The 14,001-nt window shown below is 48.6% G+C and overlaps 1 protein-coding gene across 7 annotated transcripts in view; it reads right to left on the bottom strand.

Annotated features, from left to right (window-relative positions):
• Positions 1–3,174: 3,174 nt before the first annotated feature.
• The window catches only part of COL5A3 (collagen type V alpha 3 chain), a 123,317-nt gene continuing 112,490 nt past the window's right edge, over positions 3,175–14,001 (bottom strand). For 6 of the 7 annotated variants that reach the window (XM_083599715.1, XM_083599716.1, XM_083599717.1 and 3 more), the window contains 11 exons: positions 12,243–12,296; positions 11,615–11,668; positions 11,420–11,527; positions 11,275–11,328; positions 10,822–10,857; positions 10,131–10,184; positions 9,750–10,008; positions 8,078–8,190; positions 7,787–7,855; positions 7,319–7,555; positions 3,175–4,713 (listed from right to left, as the gene is read on the bottom strand). In XM_083599715.1, coding sequence (XP_083455841.1) covers positions 4,567–4,713; positions 7,319–7,555; positions 7,787–7,855; positions 8,078–8,190; positions 9,750–10,008; positions 10,131–10,184; positions 10,822–10,857; positions 11,275–11,328; positions 11,420–11,527; positions 11,615–11,668; positions 12,243–12,296 — 1,185 coding nt within the window. In that variant the 3' untranslated portion in view covers positions 3,175–4,566. The remainder of the gene's footprint in view (positions 4,714–7,318; positions 7,556–7,786; positions 7,856–8,077; positions 8,191–9,749; positions 10,009–10,130; positions 10,185–10,821; positions 10,858–11,274; positions 11,329–11,419; positions 11,528–11,614; positions 11,669–12,242; positions 12,297–14,001) is intronic. The other variant, XR_014544703.1, reaches the window with a different exon arrangement.

Raw genomic sequence — 14,001 nt, 5'->3', positions numbered from 1 at the left:
TCCCCAAGCGGGTAAGTAGGCGGTGACCATTTTAGACTTATCCAATTGACATTTGATCACCTCTGCAGGGGTCCTTTTGGACCCAAAAGAGGGCATAATGAGGCATAATGGGGGGGTGGGATGAGGCATAACTGGGCCCTCTTACGCATACTTTGCTGACCAGGACCAGGAACAGAACCCCTGTGCGAAATGGTTGCTGCCTGTATATATAGCAGTTTGGGGTTGTTCAACTGGCAAGAGGAACCTGGGAAGGTAGAAACTGGAAAGAGGAACCTTGAGATGTAACTTGGAGGAAAAGATTGAACCCCCCTCCTGCAGACCTGATCCAAACTGGGTCACCCACAGATGCATCTGCTATTAACAAACACAAACTGTGGATAACATGAATCAACAGTGTGATGCAGCAGCAAAAAAGCTAATGCTATTCTAGGCTGCATCAACAGCAATCTAGTGTCCAGATTAAGGGAAGTAATAGTACTGTTCTGCCTTCGTCAGACCACACCTGGAATACTGTGTCCAATTCTGGGCACCACAATTTAAGATGGATGTTGACAAGCTGGAAGGTGTGCAGAATAGTTGCACTTGAAGGAGCTGGGTATGTTTAGCCTGGATAAGAGGAGACTGAGAGGAGATAGGAAAGCCATCTTCCAATATCTCAAGGGCTGTCACATGGAAGATGGAGCCAGCTTGTTTTCTCCTGCTCTGGAGGGTAGGATGCAAACCAATGGCTTCAAGTTACAAGATAGGAAATTCTGACTAAACGTCAGGAAGAACTTTCTGACAGTAAGAGCTGTTTGACAGAAGAATGGCATCCCAGGAGGTTGTGGACTCTCCTTCTTTGGAGATTTTAAGCAGAGGTTGGATGGCTATCTGTCATGGATGCTTTAGTGGATTTTCCTGCATTGCAGGTGGTTGGACTAGATGACCCTTGGGGTCCCTTTCAACTCTACCATTCTATGATTCTGTGCCCATAAGCCTCACTCCCAATTCCCTCACACATGATATCCACATACACACATTGTCCTGGCCAATCCCTGTGTTGAAAAGGGAAGATCTGCAAGTCCCTTCAATCCATGTTGCTTATATGCCAGAAGAACATTATGTTCAGTGAAGAATCCTGATTTTGTAAGTGTCCCAGATCACATGGAGATTTCTACCTGTATTCAAGGAAATGCAAATACAGGGATGTTTGGGGATGCGCAAGGGCACTGGGGGTGGGTGCACCTCATCTGCATATACAATGTTCATGTGCTCAGGCAGATGACTGAACACAACTGCCTCTGCCTCTGATTGGAAGCACTGCCATCGTCTCTCTCTTTAAAAAAAATTACACTTTGTAAGGTCATGTCCTGGTGTTAAAAAGAAAAATGAGCTCTTCTGAATCCTGATTGCAATTAAGCCCCAAGAATTGCCAAAAATGAATAAAATGAGCAAGTTCAGGAAAGTGAAGGAAGTGACAGAAAAGAAATATTAGAATTTAGGCCTCTATCTACTGAAATATTCATGTCACAGTTAACTGCTAAAACTAACATAGACAGCCAAGCTTGGAGAGATGGATTTGTCCTACATCACATCTTTTGTAAGAGAGGCATTCTGCAGTGAAACTTGCCATGGGGTGGATGGGAATGGGAGAGAATCCTAAGTTTTAGCATGTTTGTTCATGCCTGCTCATAGCCACTGTTCCCCATATGCTGCTTCCTCCCACTGCTTTCGCTGCCAATAGGGAATCCTGCCACGAATATGACTTTGATCTCACAGTGCTATTTAGCCAATCAGATCTGGCCATGGACTGACATCACGGAGTGCATATAAAGCCCTCAATTTACCTCCCGCTGAATAGGAAAAGGAAAGACAGAATCTAACTCTCTTCCTAACAGCGCTCCCTGCTGTGACATTTTGTCTACTGGCATTTCACTTCTCCTAAATCCCTCTCTGGTTGTGCATAGTTACCCATGATGGGGGGGAGGGGGACTGAGAAGAGGAGCAGGTGCATTGTTTGTGTAAATAAGCAGACACATCACCTTGCCAACAAAGGTCCGTACAGTTAAAGCCATGGTTTTCCCAGTAGTGATGTATGGAAGTGAGAGCTGGACCATCAAGAAGGCTGATCACCGAAGAATTGATGCTTTTGAATTATGGTGCTGGAGGAGACTCTTGAGAGTCCCATGGACTGCAAGAAGATCAAACACATCCATTCTTAAGGAAATTAGCCCTGAGTGCTCACTGGAAGGACAGATTGTGAAGCTGAGGCTCCAATACTTTGGCCACCTCATGAGAAGAGAAGACTCCCTGGAAAAGACCCTGATGTTGGGAAAGATTGAGGGCACTAGGAGAAGGGGACGACAGGGGACGAGATGGTTGGACAGTGTTCTTGAAGCTACAAACATGAGTCTGACCAAACTGCAGGAGGCAGTGGAAGACCGAAGTACCTGGCGTGCTCTGGTCCATGGGGTCACGAAGAGTCGGACACAACTAAACGACTAAACAACACTTTGGTAATTTTTGGTAATATGGCACCCTGAGCGAGGCCAAAATTTGGCACCCCCAAGTGGATCTTTTCAATTATGGATCTTCTCAATTTTGCACCCACCTCAGCTTGGTGCCCTGGGGGTGGGAACTACCCACACCACCCTAAACCTTGCACTGTCCTGTTCCATTTTAGTTCAGCACTTGTGCTCATCTCCCAAGGAAGCTATTTTAGCCATGGACTTAAACTTATCTGTCAAGTCCTGCCAATACAAGCGGTGCTGGTGCAGCAAGTATAGCCACCCTCTGAACTCTGGGAGGGAAAAGCACAGGGGGACGGGATCTTTGGCCCTCCAGGTATGGTTGGACTTCACTCCCATCAGCCCTAGCCGCTGTGGCCAATGAGCAAGGAGGGTCAGAGCTGGAGTCTAGGAATATCTGGAGGAAAAAAGGTTCCCTATCCCTGACTTAGAAAATAGCCCCTTGTCTTGAGAAAGGAAAACACATCTGCTTTTAATCAAACAGAATCCTTGTTACCAAGCAAAAGAAGAGGGAAGCCATGAGGTCATCTGCGATGTTTTTGTCATTCCAGAAAGCCAACAGGCAAGGAAACCATCCCGGAAGCCTTTCTATCTATCTACCTAGGCAGTCTTGGCTTGGCTGGTGTCTCTTGAACAGCCAGCTGGCACAAAAACAGTGGGGCAGTCACACGCTCTGAGGATTTTAATACAGATTGTTAGATGATACAATAACACACACGCACACACGCTCACAGATAAACACACATATCCACTTGGCGCCACAGCCTGAGATACAAAGAAAAAGCATACAAATAAAGGCTTTTAGCACCAGAGTTTGAAGGGAGGTCAGTGCCAAGGGATGAATGTGGGACAGCACAGAAAACAAACATTTCAGACTTTTGTCCTGCGTCCACTCTCAGGAGCTTTGGTCAACAGGAAGCTGGCAGACATTCAGGTTCTTTGATAGTTGGGAACTAACTAGCACCATATCATCACCCTTCCGCAGAAGGACAGGAATGTCAGAATCGCTAGCCATATCTTTCAGGCATCTGTCAAAAATGGGGAGAGGGAACAGAACCCAGAATTCTTCACTCTCTGCCCAGCATGGACGGAATGATAGACAAGGGTGATAAAGGGATGGAGAGCTTCCTCTTATTTCCTATTCCCAGCATGAAAGTTCACAGCTGGGATTATTAGAAGGACTAAAAGTGGGGGTGGGGAATCCTCAGCCCCGTCTCAGCTCCCCGGACTTTGTGTTGTGTGCTACATGGGTACCATCTGGCACCAGAGCAGAAATAGACAAGAGTTAATAATGGTCAAATTGGGGCACAGACTCCAAGCGTCTAGGCATTTCTTGGTTGGGGGGCTGGGCCCCTCCCTGTCCCACTAGTCCCTAGAAGATCTTAAGAGGTTCTGTTGGGCCCAAATTATCCAATCAAAGTTGGATACCATTGTCATGCCCAGACAATTCAGTTAAACTGAGCTCAAAAGGGACAGCATAGAAGCTCTGGATCACCTATGATCAGTCCTTAAGTCTTGGGTAAAATTCGAACCTGAATCCTGTTCTGTGATCACCCAAGGAAGTCTTCCTTTCCCCCTATTCAGTTTGCACTGTGCCCATGTCCATTCACGGGAAGCTGTACAGATAGAATGGTCCTGAAGTCCCAGGTTACAAGATACTTTAGTAAGGTCTTAATGCCCCTGGGAATGTTATTTGGGAGGCAGGGGCAGGAGGTCAGCAGTGTGGGATGTGGTCTCCATTGCCCCCATCCCTGCAGGTGGCCAGTGCTGAGCAGTCAGTCCAGTGCTTCACTAAGGCGGCATAATAGCACCATTTGTCGGGGCCGCAGAAAGGGAGGGCCCTGGCTCAGTCTGGGCCCTGCTTTGCTCCCCAAGAGTCACAGCCCCAAGGGGACCTTGGCCGCATAAATAGGAGGCTGTCATCTGGTTAAATACAACGGCAGGTCTTTCCAGGGCTGGCTCATCTCCCACGCCCAACTTCAGGGAGAATGGAGCATTTTAGCTCTCTCTTTCCCCAGGGGTGGTTCCACAGTCTAGAGGGAGCTGTCCATCTTCAGGCTCAGCCGCTGAAGCAGACAGGCCCAAGCTCAAAGCCAAACTTCTGGTTGGTGTCCCCAAAATCCTGAACAGCCACATCGGCCAATGGAAGCTGCTCCACGCGTTGTGTCACAACCTGCAGAACTGTCCGCTCCTGGCCTTTGCGTACCTGGAGGAGTAGAGAAGAGAACGTCAGGAGCCAAATCTTGGGGGAGGTAGTGGGTGAGAAGCCTGTGTAGAAGCCCTGAGACAGGAGTAAGGAAATCACATGACAATGCTGGAAGAGCACATCAGTGGGCAAAGTAGCCACATTGTGGGTACTTGCTGTAGGGAAGTTGATTGTGGAACAGAGGATGACATGGTTTCATGGTTTCACTGGAGGTTTTGGGAAATGCAAAAGAATTCTCTTAGTCAGAGAGCCATAAGATCACTGAGTTAAGGTGGGGGGGGCAAGCAGGCAATGGCCTTGAACCCACAAAGACAAGGCGGTCTACTCAGAGAGACAAGGGAGAAAGCTATCTAACTATGGAAATAACCAGTGCCAACACACATGCCAGGGCATGTATCTCTCACTGAGAAGGATGAATTGTAGAATTGTAGAGGGGGAATATGTGAGCCTTTTCCTGTGAGACAGAGCAGGCACATCCCCATGAGGAAGAACACTAACAAGCAACCTTTCCATACAGAGCGAAGGACAGTTTGTGACATCACCAGGCAGTCCACCAATCATCTCCTTCTGCTATATTTGCAGGCCCAGGAATTCCAGGCAACAACTGCCAGCTGGCCGAGGTTTCAGAATACAAAACAGACCCGTTCAATCTCAGGCTGTCAGGAAGCTTTAAAAAACCCAGGACACCTGCCAGATGAGGAGTTGACAAGCCTCTAGACAAAGCAGCAGCCAAGAGAAAAGAAAGGTGGGGCCTTTGCCTTGATTTTATCCCAGGTGAGATAAACCAACCTGCAGAGAAATTAAGGCTAGTTACAAAGGTGGTAACTGAACCCTGTGTCTTGACTGTACTGCTTCAGACTGCAGGAGAGGGTCATGTCTTCTTCTCTCTTTCCATCTATTTATCTTGCAGGGTTTCTCTAGAGCTAAGCCCTCTGACAAATGCTTTGAGTCTGCCATCAAGCAGAGCACAATAGAAGTCGCAGGCAGTCAGTGCGGTGGGGGGGGGGGTGACTTCCTGCTCACCTCAAGCAGCAAAGGTTGTTTGGCCAGACGGTAGTCTCACTTTGCCTTCGTTGTTCAAGGTGTGCGTGCAATTAAGGAAGAGACTGACTAGAGCCCTATTTATATGAATCCCTGGGTATTTCAGCCACCCCACTCTGCTAATTACTATGGGCCATTCACAGATCACCTTGTTGCTTTAGACCAGGAGTCAGCAAACTTTTTCAGCAGGGGGCCAGTCCACTGTCCCTCAGACCTTGTGGGGGGCCGGACTATATTTTTTTTGGGGGGTGGGGAATGAACAAATTCCTATGCCCCACAAAAAACCCAAAGATGCATTTTGAACAAAAGGACACATTCTATTCAAGTAAAAATACACTGATTCCTGGACTGTCCGTGGGCCGGATTGAAAAGGCGATTGGGTCGGATCTGGCTCCCGGGCCTTAGTTTGCCTACCCATGCTCTAGAGAACTGTGCACTTCACCCCCATCGCCTAATGATGCTTAAAGGCAAAGGTATCCCTGACCGTTAGGTCCAGTCGCGGATGACTCTGGAGTTGCGGCGTTCATCTCTATAGGCCGAGGGAGCTGGCGTTTGTCCACAGACAGCTTCCGGGGCACATAGCCAGCATGACTAAGCTGCTTCTGGCGAACCAGAGCAGCACACGGAAATGCTGTTTACCTTCCCGCCGGAGCGGTACCTATTTATCTACTTGCACTTTGACGTGCTTTCGAACTGCTAGGTGGGCACGAGCTGGGACTGAGCAACGGGAGCTCACCCCATTGCGGGGATTCGAACTGCCAAACTTCTGATCGACAAGTCCTAGGCTCTGTGGTTTAACCCACAGTGCCACCCGCATCCCAAATGCTTAGTGATATGTTATTCTAAGCCAGGATTAGTAACCTGTGGCTCTGCAGCTCTCATCTAGCACCAACCAGCAGAGCCAATCTATCATACTGAAATACATGTTTAAACATTAATTTTCATGCAGATATTTACAATTACTGGAGAAATGAGATGGAAGAGATCTAATCGGTAAACACATGCAAAAGTGAGATGGACCAGAAAGTGAGCTGCCCATTCATAACAGTGACCCCCCCTTTGCAAGTCATGGTAAGGTAAAGGTACCCCTGCCTGTATGGGCCAGTCTTGACAGACTCTAGGGTTGTGCGCCCATCTCACTTAAGAGGCCGGGAGCCAGCGCTGTCCGCAGACACTTCCGGGTCACGTGCCAGCGTGACAAGCTGCATCTGGCGAGCCAGCGCAGCACACGGAACACCGTTTACCTTCCCGCTAGTAAGCGGTCCCTATTTATCTACTTGCACCCCGGGGTGCTTTCGAACTGCTAGGTTGGCAGACGCTGGGACTGAGCGACGGGAGCGCACCCTGCCACGGGGATTCGAACCACCAACCTTTCAATCGGCAAGTCCTAGGCGCTGAGGCTTTTACCCACAGCGCCACCCACGTCCCTTTGCAAGTCATGGAGCTCCTCCCAAATCCTGGGGTGAACATCAGGAGGCCCTGAGACAATCTCCAGAGATATATAGGGAAAGGCAAGCCTGACGTAAAGACATGGTCACAGTGGAGCAGAAGGCCAACAACTTACCTGGCAGCCATCATATAAGGCTCGTACAAGGGCTTCTGTGCTGTTGTGCATCAGCTCCACACCATTGAAGGCAAGAAAATGCAAAGCCCGAGTGTGGCTGTTGGTGTCAGCCTCATACCAGGCAGCCACATTTTGGCAGAGGAGGGTGAAGTTTTGGTGTGCAATGGCACTAAGCAGGCGCAGAAATGTGAGCTGGGTAACCTGCATGGGGTTGCCATCTGCATCCACATAGGAGAACTGGTAACAGAAAGAAGGAGATATAGGGGTGGCCCGATTAGGCCAAATGGTGGAAAGCCGCTGTATACTCTTCCTGCTATGATTATTCCCCCCCCCCAAAGCACACCTCGTGGGGATCCACTTGGGGATTGATCATGGGAGATCATGGGAGACGGGGAGAAGCACTGCATGCCCTTCTCAGACTGCTTCCGGGAGTCATCAGGGGTGGCAAAATGGAAGGAAAAGCCCTACCTTCTTGCCCCTCTTGAATGTGCTGAACCAGCTTCCTGGTTGCTCCTTGCTCCAGGCAGCGAGTCGCACCTAGGGGCACAGGTTGCATATTGGTTTCTCATTTTAGGACTTTGAATTCAGGTTCCTGAGCCATGCATGTATATAAAACCAATCCTTTGCATAGACCTTTCAATGAACAAACTACTTTACAATCCTTATTATATTCATCGAGTCCTCATTCTACTTGTTCACAACACACTATGACCACAGCTTCTGTCCTAATCCCTAATGATACTGAGCACAACTACTTACTGCCTCAACTTTCTTGTCAGGAAATAAGCAAGTTTCCCCCCCAGCTGTGAAGTTGCAGAAAACTCTGAAGGCATCCCGGCTGCAGCCTTGGTTTGGGTCAATCCAATATTCACCTGAAGAACAACAAATGGACAGGTGTCAGTGCAGGAGAGGCCAGGGAATCCTTAGGGGATGATGATGTTCCCACTGCAACTAGGAGAAGTCAGAGGCCTAAATGAATGCTTGGAGAGTATTTCAATCCCAGAGTTTGTTAAAAGAATCCATGACAGGTAGGTAAAAAGTTAATATCTGCTTTATCTCCTAGATGACAGTCTTCTAATTTTAAGGCTACAAGTGTGGACTACAACAAAATGCTGCAGTGCAGAGTGCTTCTCTCCCAGCCACTCAGTCATACCCTTTTCCAGAACACTCCATTCCATTTCTGTCTCCTAAGTTTTCCATTTTCTTCCTTCAGCAGCCAGCCAGCTTTCCATGGCTACTAAGCTTGATTAGTCCTCTTTGATCATTGAGGTTCTCTCCTCACTAGGTGTTTCTTTTCTGCACTCCCATGATAAAAGTGTCTTTTATGGATGTACAGTATTTAAATTCACAGGAAAACTGACACAGCGATTGTGAGATTTCAGGGAGGGTGGCTGGGTCATCATATTTGGATGAATAGCTTTGTTACAGTGGGATGTATTCAATCAAGTTTTATGCACAGTAAACCCACTGGAATGGCCAAGTTAGGTCAATTAATTTAAACTGGTCTACTCTGAGTAAAACATAGTTGACTACTACCCAGAGACCCCTTTTAAATAAATTTTCCAGCGCTGGCTCATGCGAGGCGGTGGTGGGCTACCTCTTTCCTCCACCTCTAACCCCCCCAGCACCCTGTCTGGTATTTTGCCATGGCTCACACTCTAGTGAGAGCTATAGCTGCCACATTTATTCTCTCTGAGCCTTGCTGGGAATGGGCAAACAGGGAGGCCAGCACAGCTTTTGCTTCAAGCCACCCTAAGCTTGAATTTAAAATACTGGATGGAATGCAAGGGCGGAAGATTACTAAACCTCTTCCCTTGTAGCTGGATTTAAACAGCTTTATATATATATATATATATATAAAGTTTAAGGACATGCAACTACTGCTAAGGCAAGCACCATACTCCCAAACCTGCTTGGGGGGGGGGGGTTGGGATTGCACCAACTTGGAGAAATCAACCTTGAAGCTGGGCCAATGTTTCCTAGCCCAGATACCTTTCCTAGCCCTGAGGCACCTCATTTCTTGAAAATATCCAAGAGACGTCACAGTGGTTTCAGATGTGAGCCTTTGCAGGAGAAACCACCCACAGAGTTTTCAGAATCAGCCTTCTCTCTGATATGTTAGTTTTGTAGGTGTAGGGATTTTTCTCCTGCCCCGCTCTCCCGTGGGGATATTTTTCAATCAGGCAATTCCCCCCAGTCTGAAATGGGATTACTTATATAGCACAATCAAAGTGCACACTTTGCAGACTAATGAGAAGAAGGTCCCTGCCCCCACACACTTGTAATCTAGCATTCACCACGGGGGAGGCAAGATAAGAAGGCAGGAACAATTTCCTCCTCCTTCCTGCCAGGCTGGAACTGCAACAGGTACAGACCCACTCCCTGCTCCCTGTTTAGCCCTGGTTATGCCCCGGACGATTCTTCATCTCACCATCTGTGAGGTGGGGGTGGCAAAACTGAAGCTCCTTGCAAACCCGGGCTGGGCTCTCCTGAGTGCCCAGGGGACACCGCATTTGCTCCACTTCGTCACGCAAGGAGCTCAGGGCTGCCAGGACCTCTGCCATCCCTTCAGCATCGGGGTCGGCATCCATCTCCCCGGGTGCATCTCCCTGATCCCCGAGCTCCCAGTCGCGGCGGCTCTTGCGGCCGCTCTCCAAAGGCTGGGGCTCCCGCAGCTCAGCAGGTCGACCCTAGGAGTGGGGGAACCAGAAGCAGGGAAGGTGTGACGTAAGGGACAATGGGAGGGGGGGAGGAAGCGGGTGGTGGTGGTCCCAGGATAATCCCTTCCTCCTGATTCTCTTCCGTCACTCACTGGTGGCCCTGGGGGTCCTGCAGATCCTGGATCACCTTTTGGTCCAATAGGCCCCTGCAGGACAACAGAACAGAGCCTGAGCACAAATTCAGAACCCCTTCATCTCAGTACACGTAGGAAACGCCTAATGGAAATTGTAGGGGCAGGACCACTAAGGCCCTGTTCCTGAACACTAAAAACCCCACTTGGCTCCCAAACTTTGGATTTTGTGTGTTTGTTCTCATAAGGTGACAGACCTGCATCTAGGCTGTACTCATGTGGCAATTCTAGCCATTCCCAGGACTGAATGCTCTTGCATACAACAGTATTCTTTCCACAGAGAAAACTAGACTGGACTCCTTCCATCCAATATCCAGTTTTCCTGGTGAAGGGTCTCTTCATCTGCAATCATGGCAGCTTCAACCAACAGTGAATAGTGAAAACTAGCCTTTAGAAGCTGGGGAGGGGAACTAAGCAGCATTCCCATGAGTAAGGATTTCAGTGTCCCCACCCACTGTTTAGATTTTTAGTCCCTTCCTATGGCTACTTGAAGCATAATAAATTATATACCAGCCAACCTATGCAATGTGGGCACATTTATTACCATTATGTAGGCTGAAGAAGCCAGCTCTTTCTACTAGTATATGCAGCCCTGGGGCAAGTTCCCACCTTCCTCTGGCCCACAACACCTGTTGGAACTGGAACTACTCACCGGTGAGCCTTTGCTGCCTTTTTGTCCCAGAGGTCCCTGAGGAGATAGAAAAGGGGGGGATGAGTGAGAGGGAGCTTGCAGGGCACCCTGTTTCTGTTGAGATGGCCCCAGAAGCAAGGAGGGGGTTGTGCATCAAGGGGGATTAGGAAATGCAGAGGGGTCAGGGAGGAAGCATGTTTTAATGTGGCGGCGGAGCAGAAATGTTGCAAGGGAAATGTACTGTATGAATAGAGAGGGACACTGGAACAAAGGAGGGGCGCCTGGGAACCCATAAGAATGTGAAGGCTAGCAGACATGCATTGCCCTGGGGAAGAGGATCTGGGTACCAAACAGGGCCTCATTTCAGGCATCACTCTGGTGTGGTTCTCTTGAGGAACGTGTACAGAGATCTGAACTGTCACGCACTGGACACTGACAAGAATCCAGGATGAAGTGGTTGGTGGTGGTACTTACTGAGAGGCCAGGAGATCCAGGTGGGCCTGGGGGCCCAAAGGGTCCAATGATTCCCTATTGAGGAGGAGACAGCATCAGCCAGAGTCCCTTTTCCCAGCCTTGCTCCCAACCCCCCTCCATCTGATCAGAGCTCCCATCTACTCACGGGGTCGCCCTTGGGGCCTGGTGTTCCCTGGTTCCCTGGCAGCCCCTGGTCACCTTTCTCACCCATCTCACCTGGGGGCCCAATCAACCCAATGAGTCCTGCGTGACCCTAGAAGGAAAGAGGAGAGATTTGGGAAGTTAGGGGGAGGAGCCAGTTGCTTGTTCCCACCAGGAAGCAGGTGCTACTCACACTCACCTTCTCTCCTTTGTAGCCGGGATCACCTTTAAGGCCTGGGAGCCCCGTGGGACCCTGTGAACAGAAGAAGAGCTGCATCAGGAGCTCATCTGAGCTTCCGGACTCAGCGCAGGCCACAATCCAGTCAGGAATCAGTAGGAAGGTTTCAGATCATTTTGCCTTTTTATCAAATTGATGTGACTGAAATTTGACTCACTTGCTTGACATGATTTTTCATCCATGATGGCTGCTTCACATGCACAAGTCATCAGCTCACAGCTGCCCATGGCTATGGGAATTCAGCCCAACTCGGTCCTGCGCTGTAGCTTTAGTAACTGCTCAATCTGAATGAGCAGCTGCTTTCCTCCCTTGCTTTTTTCACCACAGATGCCCAATGCTCATAATATACAAAGCAAACTTGGCAAACTTATTCCACTGCCAGGCTGCTCTTTATTGTAGTTCCAGGAATATGCTTCTAGCACTGCTCTCCCCCCACACAAATAAATACCCGTGAAAGACCCTTTCTATGGTGGATGAGGCTTAGTAAAGGAGTAGCATGGAATAAACAGCTTCCATTTTAAGAGTTCCAGAAGAAGGGAAGCTGTTGTCTGATTGTCCTGCCCTGGACCCTCCATTTCCTGCCACTCACCACAGGCCCCGGTGGCCCTGCCTGGCCAGGCGCTCCCAGGAGACCTTGTTCACCCTAGGGGAGAAAGAAGTGCAAATTGAGAGACCACAGAAGGAAGCATTATGCAAAGAAAGACACTTACACAGCTTTGAGCCCAGCTGAAGGTGGGGAGGGAGAGACTACAGAAAGCACGCCTATGAAGTCAAAGCAGATATAGTGGGGTTGACATGGGGATGGATGGATGGAGGAGACTATTTCTAGTCTGTGCCCTTTCCGCATGTGTCTACTATTTCCACATTAATCTGCAATTCTTAAAAAACAACACTTCTCTATATACGTACATTAAAATATGTATTTAAACACATAATGTTAAACTCCCCCCTCAAAATATACATTTTGAACTGCATTTTTATATGTTTTAGAGCCAAGAACTAAGCTGGGACATTCAGGAAGTGTGAAAGCCGATAACTGCATTCTGATCCACACATTAGTTTGGCAGTTGCAGATCAGGTCAATTTGTATCGGGATTTGCAAAGATTGTCAATTAGGGATGACTGAAGAATTGAAACACACAAACGGAATATACAGTGGTACCTCAGGTTACATACTCTTCAGGTTACAGCTGCTTCAGGTTACAGACTCTGCTAACCCAGAAATAGTACTTCGGGTTAAGAACTTTGCTTTAGGATGAGAACAGAAATCGTGCAGCAGCAGCGCAGTGGCAGTGGGAGGCCCCGTTAGCTAAAGTGGTGCTTCAGGTTAAGAACAGTTTCAGGTTAAGAACGGACCTCCGGAACGAATTAAGTACTTAACCCGAGGTACCACTGTATCTCTAAACAGGCTGAAATCTAAAGAAGCTCTGTGTGCTTGTTTGTGTGTGTGTGTAAGGCAACTACATGCACAGCTGGAGCTTCCTTTGCCATTTTTTCACTGCTTCAGTTTTGTCAAGCTGACAAAATGAACTGCTTTAAAAAGAGAGCATGGTTTCCTTATTCGTGCATCAACATCTCTGTTGAATCACTGCCATGCATCTGAAAGGGATCTAACAAACTACCTAGTCTGGACTTCCGGGTTGGCGCCTCCAGATAATGGCGGAATTCCTCTGATCGGGAGGAATTTGCTCCGTGGAAATTAGGGTCTGGCCGCCACGGCGAAGGCGGGGACCCACAAAAAATCACAGGCAGGAGAAGCCTGTGAACGTGGGATTCGGCTGGCACCTTTTGCGCCTCCCCTACTCACGGGAAAACCCGGTTTCGGGGATCCGGAGCGACGTGGGGTGAGTGGCGCGGTGCTTTGAATTGACTGCTTCTTTCATGGAGTGAAGCCGCATTGCTGTTGCCGGAGAGCGCTGACTTTTTCCTGTGGACAATTTGATTTTAAAACAACTACCTGTGAGTAGAACGGAAAATTGGATTTTTAAACGTCTTAATTTGGCACCGAAACGGGGTTTCAAACAGGAAGTCCGCCTTCCCCTTTTGTAAATAGACTGAAGCAAAGAGGCTGCAAGCTAAAGTCTTGGAAAGCCTTCCGTAAAGGATTAAACTTCCATCGGCTAAAATTATTAAACCCCCCTTGGAAGCAGGAGAAGAGGGGGGAAATTTTGGGTCGTGTAAGCCTGCAGGAGAGAGTGAAGAAAGTCAAATTACCACCGCTCTGAACCTGGAAACGGGCCGCTAGTAAGACTGACGTTTTGGAAATGCTCATTGACTGTGAATAGAGCGTTCGTTGACAGCTAGTTAAATAAGAGAAATACATTGTTTCCATTGTCTCCTTCTGCGTT

Source organism: Podarcis filfolensis, assembly GCF_964270895.1.
Source record: "Podarcis filfolensis genome assembly, chromosome: 2".
NCBI lineage: Eukaryota > Metazoa > Chordata > Lepidosauria > Squamata > Lacertidae > Podarcis > Podarcis filfolensis.
Note: the sequence above shows the minus strand (reverse complement) of the source record. Positions and strands in the feature narration are given on the sequence as shown.